The 14352-nt window shown below is 41.6% G+C and overlaps 1 protein-coding gene across 1 annotated transcript in view; it reads right to left on the minus strand.

Annotated features, from left to right (window-relative positions):
* The window catches only part of LOC144685066 (kielin/chordin-like protein), a 368175-nt gene that overhangs the window by 224473 nt on the left and 129350 nt on the right, over positions 1 to 14352 (minus strand). The window contains exons 6-7 of the mRNA XM_078549601.1: positions 7536 to 7688; positions 514 to 642 (exon numbers count right to left, since the gene is read on the minus strand). Of these exons, the coding sequence (XP_078405727.1) occupies positions 514 to 642; positions 7536 to 7688 (282 nt within the window). The remainder of the gene's footprint in view (positions 1 to 513; positions 643 to 7535; positions 7689 to 14352) is intronic.

Genomic DNA, 14352 nt, shown 5'->3' on the forward strand with positions numbered 1-14352 from the left:
GTCAAATACAGCAGTCCCACCACTGCTCCCACTGAATCAACTCATACAACACAGCAAGAGGCCACTCAACACATCATGCCTGTGCCAGCTCTTTGAAAAGAGTTATCCAATTACTCTCGTTTCCCTGGTCTCTCTACATGGCCTTGTAAATGTCCTCATTTTAAGTGCTTATCCCATGCCCTTTTGAAATTTACGACTGAAGCTGCCTCCTCCAACCTTTCAGGCAGCACATTCCAGATCATAACAACTTGCTGTGCAAAAAAATGTTTCCTCATGCCGCCTCTGGTTCTTTTGTCAATCACCTTAAATCTATCCTCCGGTTACTGACTCTCCTGCCAGTGAAAACAGTTTCTCCTTACTTATTCTATCATAACCTTTCACCAGGAAGAGTAATCTTAGACCAGACACAACACTTCCCTAGTCTGGGTGGCTCAGTGGTACATTAATAAGTGAGTCTTTAAAGGATACCCTTTAGGAATCTTGTACAAACTCTTTCCTAAGTCAGCCTTCTACCTTTGCAGCTGACTCCGTTGCTTGTCTCAATCATGGTGAAGCCAACAGGACACACACGAGAGATTTCCTCACAGCCACCGTGGTTACAGCTCATGTCGCAGCCATACTCCCCGCAGCGACCAGAAACTCCTAAGAAGGAAACAAAGACTTGCATTGACATAGCATCTTTCACAACTTTTAAGAAGTCCCAAAGCATTTTACTTGCAATAAAGTGCTCTTGAAGTATAGTCATTGTTGTAATAAAGACAACATGGTGGTCAATTACGATCGTCATATGGAAACCTTAAACCAAATTGACCAAAGTTACTGAATGGTGCCAAATGAAAATATTACTCCAAAAATAATATAGCAGCTTTTACATTAACACAAATAAGATACAGTGTAAATTGAACATGACTTAACAAGCAAATGATACTTCAAATAAAAAGGTGAATTTCACTTTAAATGGTTGATACAACAAAGATACATCTTAAGCAACCACAAGCATTTGCATTACTCCTTGCACAAATGTGGCACCAAATAGCTATGCAGTTCCACAATATACTGCTCTTTATTCACACCGGGTAGGTCAGGAGTCCTATTTGACAACAGCTTTCACCTTTGAATTTCACGGGTATGTTTATCATCAGCAAGGCACGCTGCTATGAACCCTCTCTCCCTCAGGTCACAACCGTCCTAATGGCGTAGCTTTCTAGAGTTCCTTTTCAACCAAACAACCAATAAAGCCCCAGTTCACAGTTTAGCCACTTCTGGAAAAACACCCTGCTCTTTAGTGTCTCTAAGCTATTCACATATCTTTCCAACTTTCCAGTTCTTAAACCTTTTTAGCCAGCTTACACAGTACCTCCAAGAACTTCTATCTCCTTTTTTGCCAAACAGAAAAACTGACCTTGTTCTGAGGGTGATATGCTGTTTCTACTCACATGAATTCTCTATCTTCCTCTTTCTGTCTCTATCTGCTTTCTCTTCTTGTCTTCATCTGTGAGATGATCACCTTTTCCCTCCAGCTCCCCTGCTTGTTGCTCTCCTTTTGTGTCTACAGCTCTATTTTGTGTCTGCCAGCTACACAGTACTGCTTCTAGGTCAAGGGTCGCCAGCTCACATGGACTAGTATTTGTTATCATCCAAGAAAATTATAATTGATCCATTTTCAATAGATGCTAATTCTTAAAAGTCATCTTCAAACATTCTTAAAAACAGTACAGATTCCACTGACATTTTGAAGAAATGACAGATGTTCCTTACTGTACTGCTTCTGGGCCAAAGGTTGTCACAACAGCAAAATGATAATGGCCAGATAATCTGTTTTACTTATGTTGGTTGAGAGAGAGAAATATAAGCTAAAGAAATAGTATATAAAACCCTGAATGGTCTTGACAAGGTGGATGTGGAAAGGATGTTTCCTCTTGTGGATGAGTTCAGAACTAGGGGGCACCATTTTAAAATTAGGGGTCGCCCTTTTAGGACAGAGATGAGGAAAATTTTTTTCTCTCAGAGGGCTGTGTGACTTTGGAACTCTCTGCCTCAGAAGTTGGTGGAAGCAAGGTCACTGAATATTTTTACAGCTGAGGTAGATAGATCCATGTTAGGCAAGGGAATCAAAGGTTATTGGGGTAGATGGGAATGTGGATCTTGAAACACAAACAGATCAGCCATGATCTTATTGAATGGAGGAGCAGGCCTACTTTTGCTCCTATTTCATTTGTTCGTATGTTTGTAGAGCAGAGGAAGGGGGGAATCATTGTGAAACATTCAAAAAAAAATCAATGATTCTCGAAATTAAGTGATATTAATTGCTTATTTTTTATTTGTTCATGGAATGTTGGCATCATCAACAAAGCAAGCATTTACTGCCCCTCCATTCTTATGTTTGAGGTGGTGGTGTGAGCCAACTTCTTGAACCGTTGGAGGATGTGTGGTTTAGCTATACCCAAAGATTTTGCTAGTTAGAGTTTCAAGATTGTGAACTAGCAACAGTGAAGAAACAGCAATATTTTTCAAGTCAGGATGGTATGTCATTTGGAGAGGAATTTGGAGATGGTTGTGTTTCAATGCACATTCTTCCCTTGTTCCTTTAGGTGGGAGTTTGGAAGGCGCTGTCAAAGAAGTTGTGGCTAGTTGCTGCGGGTGGGACACACTACTACAGCTACATTGCACTGGTGAAGGGAGTGAATGTTTAAGGTGCTGGGTGAGATCATGATCATGTAGACTGCATTGTCCTGGTTGTGAGCATCTTGAGTGTTGTTGGAGCTGCATTCAACCAGGCAAGTGGAGAGTATTTCATCACACTCCTGACATGTGCTTTGTAGATTATGGACAGGCTTTGGGGAGTCAGGAGGTGAGTTACTCACTGTGTGGAGTGGATCAAATTGGCTGGAAACTGGTATGAGGCCAAGGTGGACTCAGAACTTCTAGCTGAAGATGGTTGCAAATCTTTCAGCCTTGTTTATACACTGACTTGCTGGGCTCCACCATTGTTGAGGAGGGGAATGTACATGGAACCATATCCTCATTAGTTATTTAATTTTCCATTACGATTAATAACCAAAGCTGACAGGACTTCAGAGCTTTGATTTGTTCCGTTGGTTGTGGGATCCCTTAGCTCTGTCGATAGCATGCATCAAGTTCTGGGTTGTTGCTTCAACAGATTGGCACCTCATTTTCAGGTACACCTTGTGCTCTTGCCCTACACTCCTCATTGAGCCAGGATTAGTTCTCTGGCTTGATGGTTATGGGATATGAGGTTACAGATTATGGTGGAATACAATTCTGCTACTGCTGATGACCCAGAGTGCCTCATAGAGCGCAGTTTTGAGCTGTTAGATCTGTCCTGAATTTATCTAATTTATCATTGTGATAGTGCCATGGAACATAATGGAGGGTGTCCTCTATGTGAAGATGAAACTTTTCCAAAGGACTGTGCAATTGTCAATCCTACCAATACTGTCAAGTATAAATGCGTCTGTGACAGGTAGATTGGTAATGGTGAGGGGGGTAAGGTTTTTCTCTCATGTTAGTTCTTTCACCACCTGTCACAGGCCCAGTCTAGCAGTTATGTACTTTAGTGCTTGGCCAGCTCGGTCACCGATGGTGCTACCTAGCCACCTTTGGTGATAGATATTGAAGGAGTATATTCTGTGCCCTTGTAGTCCTCAGTGCTTCTTCCAAGTAGTGTTCAACATGGAACATGACTGGATCAGCAAGAGGTTTACTTCTTATGTTTTACCTGGTGCCAGAAGACTTCATAGAATCCAGAATTAATGTTGATTCCTCCTGACTGTATACCTCTGTGCCACCACATCTGGTGAGTCTGCCTTGCCAGTGGACTGATGTGTATGATTCTGTGAGTATGACTATGTCAGGCTGGTGATATACTAATCTGTGGGCCGGCTCTCTCAATTTTGGCAAAAATCCCAAGATCCTCAAATGTTGAAAAAGATTTTGCAGGGTTAACTGGACCCGGGTCCCTTTGTCTCTTCCGAATGCAATGCCTAGGTCGATCTTGGGTGGTCTATCTGTTTTTATTATTTGCTCATGTAATACGATCGTTGCTGGCAAGGTCAGCATTTGCTGCTCATACCTAATTGCCCTTGAGAAGGTGGTGGTGAGCCACCTTCTTGAGCTGCTGCAGTCCATATGGTGGAGGTGAACCCATAGTGCAGTTAGAGGGAGAGTTACAGGATTTTGACCCAGTAACAGTGAAGGAACGGTGGCATATTTCCAAGTCAGGATGGTGTGTGGCTTGGAGGGGAGCTTGCAGGTGGTTGTGTCCCCATGTGTCTGTTGCCCTTGTCCTTCTAGGTGGTAGAGGTCATGGATTTGGCTGTCGAAGGAGCCTTGGTTCCTGAGTTGCTGCAGTGCATCTTGCACATGGTACACACTGCTGCCACTGTGTGCCAGTGGTGAAGGGAGTGAATGTTTAAAGTGTTAAATGGGTTTCAGCAGGCGGGCTGTTTTGTCCTGGATGGTGTCGAACTTCTTGAGTGTTTTTGGAGCTGCACTCATCCAGGCAAGTGGAGAGTATTCCATCACTTACCTTGTTCTTATTATACAACTTTTGCGCATGCCCGCTGAGTGAAATAGTGCGAGTGTAGGATGGTGTTGGGACGCTCACCCAACGTCATCATGCACGGTTTTATGCCCAATTGGGTCGGACGCATGCCCGCCCACAGGGCGTAAAATTCTGCCCCTGAGTTCCTTCTCTAACGGACTTTCTGGAGCCCGTCAGGTGTTTATGGTAATCCCAAAGCTTTATGCTTCATTATTGATGTTAGGTTTCTCTTTCAGATTTATTTAATTAACTGAATTCAAATTCACAAACTCACATTAGTCCAGGCCTCTGGATTACTAGTCCAGTAACATAACCATTATACTGCTGCTAGCTCAGATAAGATACACAGAAGCAGTGTTAACTCCTATGTCAACAAAACAAAAAATCTTTCCTCCCCAGGTCTCAGCATGCATCGAACAGGCATGTGCAAAACTCAGCAATCTTAACAAGGCCCCTGGGCCCACAAGTAAAGTACCTGAGGAAATGGGTAATAAAATTGGTCAGTCGTTTTTTTCAGGAAAACGGAAATAGTGATTGGAGAAGACAAATATAATAGCAGTTTATTGCCAAAAAAACCCACAAAGATAGCCCTGGAAACCATTGGCTGGTGAGCCTCTTATCTGTAGTAGATGCACATTACAAGTCATGCTAACAGAGGGACTAGTTAGGCACCTACAGTTGGGGTCTGCAGCCTGCGGCTCTGGAGTCACATACAACACTTCAACTTCTCGTGTGCAGCTCCCAACCTTTTCCAGTTGGATCGCATTAACATGAAAAGATCTAAAACAAAACTAAGCCAAGAAAAGTTAGAGCCATGTTTTTCATATTGAGGGTAAAGGGCAAATCATTATTCTACACTTCATTTTAATTATTCAATTTTTTAAATAAAAACCATCATCATGCTCTAAATAAACCTTTTTGAGTGGTTATAGCAACAGCATGGTTAGAAATAATGCCTTTGGTTTGAGGAACAGGTTTTATGGCTGCAACAATTATTGTTGCTCATACTGCTGAGATGCTAAATTATTCCGAATGTGCTTTAGAAGTTACCTTGTTATCACAAGAACCAATAGCTGGAAAAATTGTCTGAATTCTACAGACCTTAAGTTAAACTTTGTGTTAAAGATGAATTTACTGACAAAATTATAGTTTAAAAAAAAGCCAAAAAAACACGCTAACTCAGTTAGGTCTACTTTAATTGCGATTTGTGGTTTCTATTAACACATAAAATCAATAAGCGTATTTCATTTAATACTTTTGCAAATTGTGCATTCCACAAGACAGTTTTTATTTTACGCAATTTTTTTTAAAGAGCTTCTTCAGGTAAAAAAGGTTGCTGATCCCTGATCTAGAGAAATATAGACTAACAAGAGGGAGTTGGCATTGCTTTAAGTTAAGAGAGGTTTCACCTGACAAATCTAGTGGCTGCTTCAAGGAGATAATGGACAATTTGGACAGCAGAAGTTCAATAGACTGAGTTTTGGTATTTTAGCAAAACTAGGTGGGAGACTGATTAAACTTAGAAGGCACAGAAAGAGGAGGTTGGGGGGGGGTGGCGGGGGTGAGGAGGAGGAATTCTGCAGTAAATCTGAAATTGGCTCGGTCGGAAGAAGTGAAAGGCATTTGCTTCAGAAGTTGAATCCAAATGGAAGAAGGTGATTAGTTGGGTGCCTCTGGGTTCAGTGTGAGAACTGCTACTGTTTATATTGGACATCCATAATTTGGAAGTGAAGACAGAAAACAAAGCGTTCTATTGATGTTAACAAATGGCAAATAACAGGGAACAAGTGGACCAGATACAGGAGGAAAATAAAAGCAGTAAAAGCTGGAAATACTCAGTGGGTCTGGCAGCATCTGCGGAAAAACAGGAGTCAGTTAACACTTCAGGACTTAAACCCTTCCTTGATCTGAAGAAGAATTTATTTAAGGCCTGTAATGTTGTCTGACTCCTGTTTTTCCACCAAAGTGGTCTGTTCTGCTGAGTATTTCCAGCTTTTTTCACTCTTATTTTCAGATTTCCAGTTTTTCATTTTTTTGCAAATGCCAGAAGAATTTGGTTTGACGAGATGATTGGGCTGATGTCATTTAATGAGGACAGATACAATTTATGAGGCTGGGGAAGCAGAATAAGCAGTTGAAACATAAAATGAACGGCAACAGACTACAGGACATGATATAGAAGAGGCATCTGGGATACTCATTAAAGGCACTGGCACAGTATGGAACATTAATTAAGAAAGCAAACAAGTTTTGGGGTCGAGGGAGAAGGACAGAACATAAATCACAAGGGGTAAAAGTGCGCTTGTATAGTACCCAATGTGGCCAAGTACCACCCAGCTATATGGCAATGTCTTTGTCCCATGAAACATCAAATTGTGAATTTGGTCACTACTTTCTGCTTTGCACCATCTTAATTAAAGGCTTGGTCAAAGATAGAGAATTAATGGGAAGGGAGAGGTACCATGAAGTGTGCAAGCACCTGAGAAGATATGTAGCATGGAATATCTCATACTTTACTGACAGACAGCCTCATCATTACGACATTCACCTGCCAGGTTACGAGTATTGAATCTTGGCTCCCGTTAGCTACAGATCAACAAAAAAGCTGTCTTAGTTGAATCAGTGAAGCACCTAGGTATACTTGTGTGGATTCCAGCCCCTCTCAAGCAGAGGTCTGAATACACAGCCCTCATCCCTCTGCTACCCAAGCATCTGATGCAGCAGTTACAACTTCCATGCTAGAAGTTGTGTCTTTGGTTAGGTTATGAGAGGCTCCCCTGAACCCCTCTGCCTCTCCAAGTCCTTCTTCTCCTTTAAGACCCATTTTTAAAAAGTACCTCTTTGACTAAGCTTTTGGTAATCCTCTGAATCTCTCTTTCTTGACTCAGCGTCCATCTTTTGATTACACCTCTGTGAAGCACTTCTAAAAGTGCTAAAGAAATGTTATTGCCATTAACAAGCAATTACTCACCAGTTAGGCCTAAATATTTTGAAGTAATGCAAGTGCGCCCATTGGCCAAGAGCTGGTATCCCTGATAACAGAGACATCTGTAGCTGCCAATGTTGTTCTTGCAGATCTGCTGACAAAGACTTGGCCCCCCATATCGGGAACATTCATCCACATCTAAAAGTAAACACAAGAAAGGAGAGAAGTTGCCTTCCAGTCAAGCATTTCTGGATTATGCAGCTCATGACCAGAACCAAACACCACAGACTCTGTGTATGATAAACAGCAGATATTGTTACTTTATTATTAATTGGAACAAGAAAATGCCATTGCCTTCCAAAAAGAAGTTGGCTAGTATAGTAAATGCATTTAAAATATATTTTTCTCCACTGCACCACAGAATCATAGGTTGCCCAAGCCTCGAGTTTCCACAAGGAGGACTTGTTTCCGGAAAGTGACATAGAAAGCAAAACATGGGGATCTTAATCTTCCCAGCAGGAAAGTAGAGGGAAAAAGGTTAGAGGGCAAATCAAGCCATGCCGCCCATGCTGATGCATCTCTGAGTGATGAGCACAACAGTCATTGCTAAAGAACCAGGGATGTTCCATTTTATTCTCTGGGGCACAATATGATGCACAGATGGGAGAGGAAACATTTACGCATTCTCCATTTCATTTTAGGGGTAAATCTAAAGGATAAATGTTCAATGTCACAAATGCATGGTGCTGCCAACCTGCACAAAGGAAAGGTTAGCAGGCTACCACAACAATCATGAGATTGATCCAGCACTCGCCCATCTTGTTCTGTTCCCTAATACTGTAGTCTGATGTGAATTTGGGCACTGGTTGGATATCATTAAGGAGTAAATGACGTGGTCTCTCCAATGGCACAATGGGAAATGAACTACCCAATGTTGCACTGCACAACAGCTCATGCTGTGATAAATTAACCAATTGAATTTATAAAGGTTCACATGACTGATTGCTATACTAGGTGTGTAAAGACAAATCATTTCAAAACATGATATATTCAGAGAATTGCGTGACATGTTGACATTGCATGCAATGTTTCTTTTCAGTACGCAGGAACTCGAAGGTGGAAACATTGCTCATTGTGGAATGTTTAATTTGGCTATGGGTGAGTGTAAACTGGTGCTTGTCCTTGAAGAAATGCAGTCAGTGAGTAGTTCTTTGACTGGAGGTGAGGGGGATGTTTGGGGGAAGATGCAGATTTTATTCACCTGCCAAAGGTCTTAGTTATGTTACCATTACAATTATGCTGCTTATACTGAACATTTTCTGTATATGTATGTGCTGAGGTGCTGCATAATCATGGTCCTCCCTGCTACATTGAACCTTATCACCTGCCAACAAGATGTAATCAATTAGAGATAATTGCACTGAAATGGTGACTCTCTTTATTAGATGTGTCTTTTGGGGTTCTCTAGCAATATGGCAACATTGGCCATAGGATCACAGAAGGATAGTTTAGTATTTTGCTTCCAATGTTTAACAACTATGCATTGTTGTTTTGCACTTAGATTATTGCTTGCACAGATTTAAAGGGAATGACTGCAATTGTTTGTGTGGTGAAGGTATTAACGTTTGAACATTTGCAGCACTGATTGGCAATTTACTGTAGTTTTTTCACAGATGTGGACTTACTGTGAAGACAGAGTTGTGCTTTGGGAGAAGATTCCTGCAACTATCTCATTCAAAAGACACTTAAAACATTATATGCATTACGAATGAAACAGATTCCAATATGTTTTACTTAATGAGAGAAAAATTGGTACGTACCCTGTGTCACGGAAACTACATTTCAAAATGAAAATTATTTCATGCTTTAGGACATAGTTTACTTATTAGAAATTAATTAAAATGCATTTGGTTAAATTGCGACATCTGTTTTTTCATTGTAAAGGGTGCACTTGCAGTACACATTTTACATTGCCTGTTATTACTGTACTTTCCTTGGGGAGCCTTACTTGGCAGGAAAGCAAATCAGAAAGTTGTACATGCACTGTGAATTCTTTTCTAAGCATTTAAATTCATTGTCCAAAAATTGTTTGCAAATTGCCTCTGTTATGCTCTATTATCAACACACACTGCCCAAAAGGAGAATGAGGTTCGGAATTTACTTCTTTTCTATCTTTGCTAATGGTTCTTGTTATACACTGATTTTATTCAGTATGAAGTGAGATTCAGATGTTGGCGTTTCTAAGTGGAATTCATCAACGCTATACACTGCTTTGGTCTGTTTTCAGGTTGTGCTCTAATTCTTGATGCACGTAGTTTAAATTGGACCATTATATAATGATAAACATTGGAAGTGAAATCTTTAGATTTAGTTCAAGACATTGTGCATTGGGTTTTGGATATGAGTTTTGGGCTTTGCACTTCATAATAAAGAGAAATACACCTTCCATTTAAAGTATAACCCAATGCATTGACAGAGGAAGGGTTGGTGTGCTGGTTGATGCCCCTTGTACAAAATGGATCTCAATCCACAATCTTAAGGGTATTTTGCATAGCAAGCTATACCCTACTTCCTTACAGGATTAAATTGTTTCCTGAATGCTAATTAACCTGAGCAGAATTTACTGGAAGCTGCAAACATTTGACACCCATTGTTCACTGGACTTGGCCAATTAACTTACATGAATTTTTGCATGGCAAGTTGTGGTAAGTAGCAGATGCAAGTGGCACGGTACCTTCTATCAAGCACCTGGGACCTATGTGAGCATGGCATGCAACTGTGTCCCCCTCAACTAATCAGACTGAGGTATTGTTAACGAGCACCGATAGCTTCAGTGTCATTCTGACAGTTAATCCTGGTCCATTCGGATTTGTATGTACAAATGTCAAGATATAGGCCAGAATATCGCCATCGGCGTGCGGGGGTGGGCCCGACACGCCGGTGCGCAAATGACGCGTGATAACGTCGGTCGTGCGTCCCGACGACATTGCGCATCATTTAGATATTTAGTTATTTGCGTCATTTAGATAATCTGAACTGTCAATGGCTTCTTAAGGCCATTAAAAAACCAATTAAAGTTGTTAGCAATGCTGCCTGTCCAACCTTAAGGTTGGCGGGCAGGAGGAGAGCCCAAGCGGCCTTCGTGTTTTTCAGGAAACCTCATCCACGGGGTAGCACTGAACACTACTGGCAGCGCGTTATGCGTACAATGGCGATGCGCAGCCGATCCTGGATGGCGATCAGCTCCGCGCCCGCCCCGCCCAACATAGGTAAGATGCTGCCCATGAAAGTGGTTTAAATATCTTTGTGTTTCTTTTCAAAAAGCATGGTTAAAATTAAAAGTTGTTGTTCACTAAATTTGATTTCTATGATTGATGCATTTTTCTATTGCCATCTCATTTGTTCCTTGGGCTGGAATCCATAAATAAACCTTGAAATACATAGCAGCGTTGAAAGTTTAATTTCAGTTTTACAGTTGACTCCAAGTCGAAAGTTGTTGAATGCTTTATTATTGTACAATATATTTATTTTTACTAGGAGAGGGATTGGCGGGTGGGGTTGGCTGGTGTAGAAACCTTGCTGAAATATTCAGTAAGCTTTCTTTTATGTTGAGTGAGTGGTGGTGCATTTGGTATGTGTTGGATTTGTATCAGATGTTTTTTTTTTATACCGGAGTCGTAAAGTGTCAAACAAAAGCTTTAGCACTTTTTCACATTTAATAAAGTGGTACTTACTCTGTTCATTTTCCATTACATTTATATTAATAATAGCTTCTGTTTGTGCACTGCTTCAAGAAGTGATGACATCACCTTCTTAAGGAACATCAATATTGCTCCTTTAAAACTTTAACTTGTCTTGATTCCAGGTGGAAATCCACTAGAACTTCAGAATAATAGGTGACATCGGGCTCATTTGATGGTGCGCAAAATATTGTCAGATGTCAATTTTAATTATTTTGACCGTAAACTATTAAATTATTTTTGTCCTCACTTGGACAGCACTAAATACATATGCACAGCAATGAAACATATCACAATGAAATATTAACTGTAGCAGTTCAAGAAGACAAATAACCATCTTCTCAAAGGCGGGGAAAAAACACTGCTCTTGCCGGAGGTACCAATATCCCTAGAATGAATTATAAAAAAACAGCAGCCATTTTGAAGTTTTTGAGCAGGATTTTCCCCCGGGCTTCAGAAGCCCGCTGTCAAATGGGGGTCAGAGCCCCCACTGTTTGGGAACAGTTACCCTGCTGTGATTGACCTCACATTGACCAATTAATGACCAGAGGGCGGGCTCACCATCCAATTAAGGATGGCAGGCAGGATCTCAAGGCTGGAAGGCCAATAGGAGGCCCTCCAGTTCTGAAGAAGCAGACTGCTTTTTCAGATGTGAGGGAGAGGGTTTCTCAAGATGAAGGCCCATTCTCCAACTTAAAAAAAAATGGCCTCTGCAGCCAGGCCACCATTGAGGAGCAGGGAGGCTGTGGGGGGTTGGGGTTTCCACCTCAAACAATGATCTGTGGCTGTAGCTGAAACCAGGCAGGCAGTGAGGGCCTCCATGCCTACCTAGAGCACTGGCAGGCGGTCTGCTACCGGGAGATTGCCACCAGGCAGCTGCACTGTTCTTCAACACCTCCAGGGACCTGAAGGCCACCTAGTTGGCCTCCAACAATAGGCCTCAATATGCCTTTAATGCGGTTCCCCACCCCCACTTCTCCCCCCCACCATCCCACTTGTAGGAAATGGCCGGGGGTGGGATTGGGCCAGGGAACTGGCAAGCCAGCTTGTGGCACAAATGTACACTCCCCACCCACATTGGGGCCGAAAGATTCAGCCCTAGAAATAGACCCTGGACAGGCAACAACCTAGCAACATTAGTGGGGACAAGTGGTTGACATTTTTATAATTTATTTTGGAGTGCCAGAAAACATTTGAACAGCAATAAAATCGAATATAAAAGAACATAACGACCATTTGAAACTAGAAGAGCTGAGTGACATAGCTTTAAACAGCCAAGCAAGCAGTTAATAGATATTTTAATTAATTATTTTGTGCTTTTGAAATGGCAACAACAATGATAAAAGAGAAAAGAATTACATTTAGGCAGGATCATGTGGGTAAAAAAAGATAATCAGATGTAAGGGCTGAGTTTTCACTCTGTGGGGGAATTTGTTGAATGTGGCCAGAGTTATGAAACCTTGGTTTCCAACATCACATGTTTGAAAACTTCACGCTGTGAGCCGACAATTTTCCAATGTGCATTGGCAGCATACAAGGTTCCTCATTGCTGTCGCATAATCGGAAATCCTCACTTTCTATAAAATGACTGTCTTTACTCAACTCAGCCAATATCTAAGTAATTTCTGGCAAATCCAGAAATTGAGTGGACTATTCTCATTATTTTACTTCAGTTTTCCAGATTACATAGAACGGAGAACAGGAACAGAGGCCATTCAGTCCAAGTAGTCAGTGTCACGTTTATTGCTCGCACGAGCATCAATTCTAATCCCATGTGCCTGCCATATCTCTTTATACTATTCCTAGTTTCTTTCTTATGTCCATTTATGGCATTCCCCAGCTCATCTCTCCTATGAGGCCCACCCCGTTCCCTCGAGCCATTCTCAGTAACCTATTCAACTTCCTTTCTTGGCTCTCGTTTCAATTGGCATTGCAAATGGTTTTCTTTCCTCAGCTAGTGTGACCCCTTCCCTTTCAAAACTATCATCCCCATCCTCAATAAACCCACCCTTGACCTCTTTGTATTTTCAAACTACAATCCCACTTCCAGCCTCCCTCTCCAAAGTCCTTACAACGTATTGCTGCTTCCCAAACAGCAAGTCCTCGAATAATTTGCAAATATTTATCGGATTTAGAAGCAAAGTATCCTTTAACTGCCTTCTGAAGAAAGACAGAATCAAATGTTGGGGGAGGGGGTAATAATTGGTCAGCAAGCCCAGCCCAATAATTTAAGCTCCAGCTGAAAGCTCCAGGTTTGCAATGCAAGTGGAGTCCACTCTGGGAATGCATTTATAAGTGATTTACAATGTAGTGCAGGAAATTACAATTAAGAAAAAGCATGATTTCTAATATTATAAATGGCACATTTCCCTGTAGATACTGATTTTGATTCAAAATAATCCTCAAGCCAACCTTGCCGATTTTTGAAGAAGTTGGACTGGTTCAGTTTCTCCCGTCTTTTACAATAAGCTGTTTGCTATCCTCCCATTTTTTGATTAACTGGGGGCCAATTCAGCAATCCTGTGACTGGGATTATTTTTCTCCTTACATACTGCTTTTGTACTGAATGTTCCCTGTTTACTGTCAGTGCCCTGGATTCTCCCTATTTCCTGCCAGTGTTTCAGATTCTCCATGTTTGCATCGTTAATGAATTTCAGATCACTGGCAGTAACTGAGAATCACCCGATGAAGTCTGAAAGTCACAGTATTAATTCACATTTTCTGGAGTCAGATGTGTCTCAGTGTCAAGATCAAGATCCACAAATGCCAGCAATGCAGCCCAAGGCGGTCATTTACATTTGCCGATAGTAACAATGGGTGGAATTTTCCATTCCGGAGACTAAATGTGGTACCGGAAGGTTTCGCGGCACCTTTCCCACTGGGCTGCGGGATGGGAAATCGCACTCAATTTCACGCTTGGAAGCTCATTAACTATGCATTGGTGAGTAGCTCTCCAAATCACATGGCAGGCTGAGCACTGATTCGTCCGCTCCCCATCATCGGCTAATGGAGTCGAAAGGTCCAGACACCATATTTAAATGCCACTCGAACACACACATTACTCTCAGCAGTCCAGCTGCTTGTCAGGAATCTTCTTGTTATGGCTCCACTGAGGAAGAAAG

Source organism: Cetorhinus maximus, chromosome 9 (genome assembly GCF_964194155.1).
Source record: "Cetorhinus maximus chromosome 9, sCetMax3.hap1.1, whole genome shotgun sequence".
NCBI classification, from domain to species: domain Eukaryota; kingdom Metazoa; phylum Chordata; class Chondrichthyes; order Lamniformes; family Cetorhinidae; genus Cetorhinus; species Cetorhinus maximus.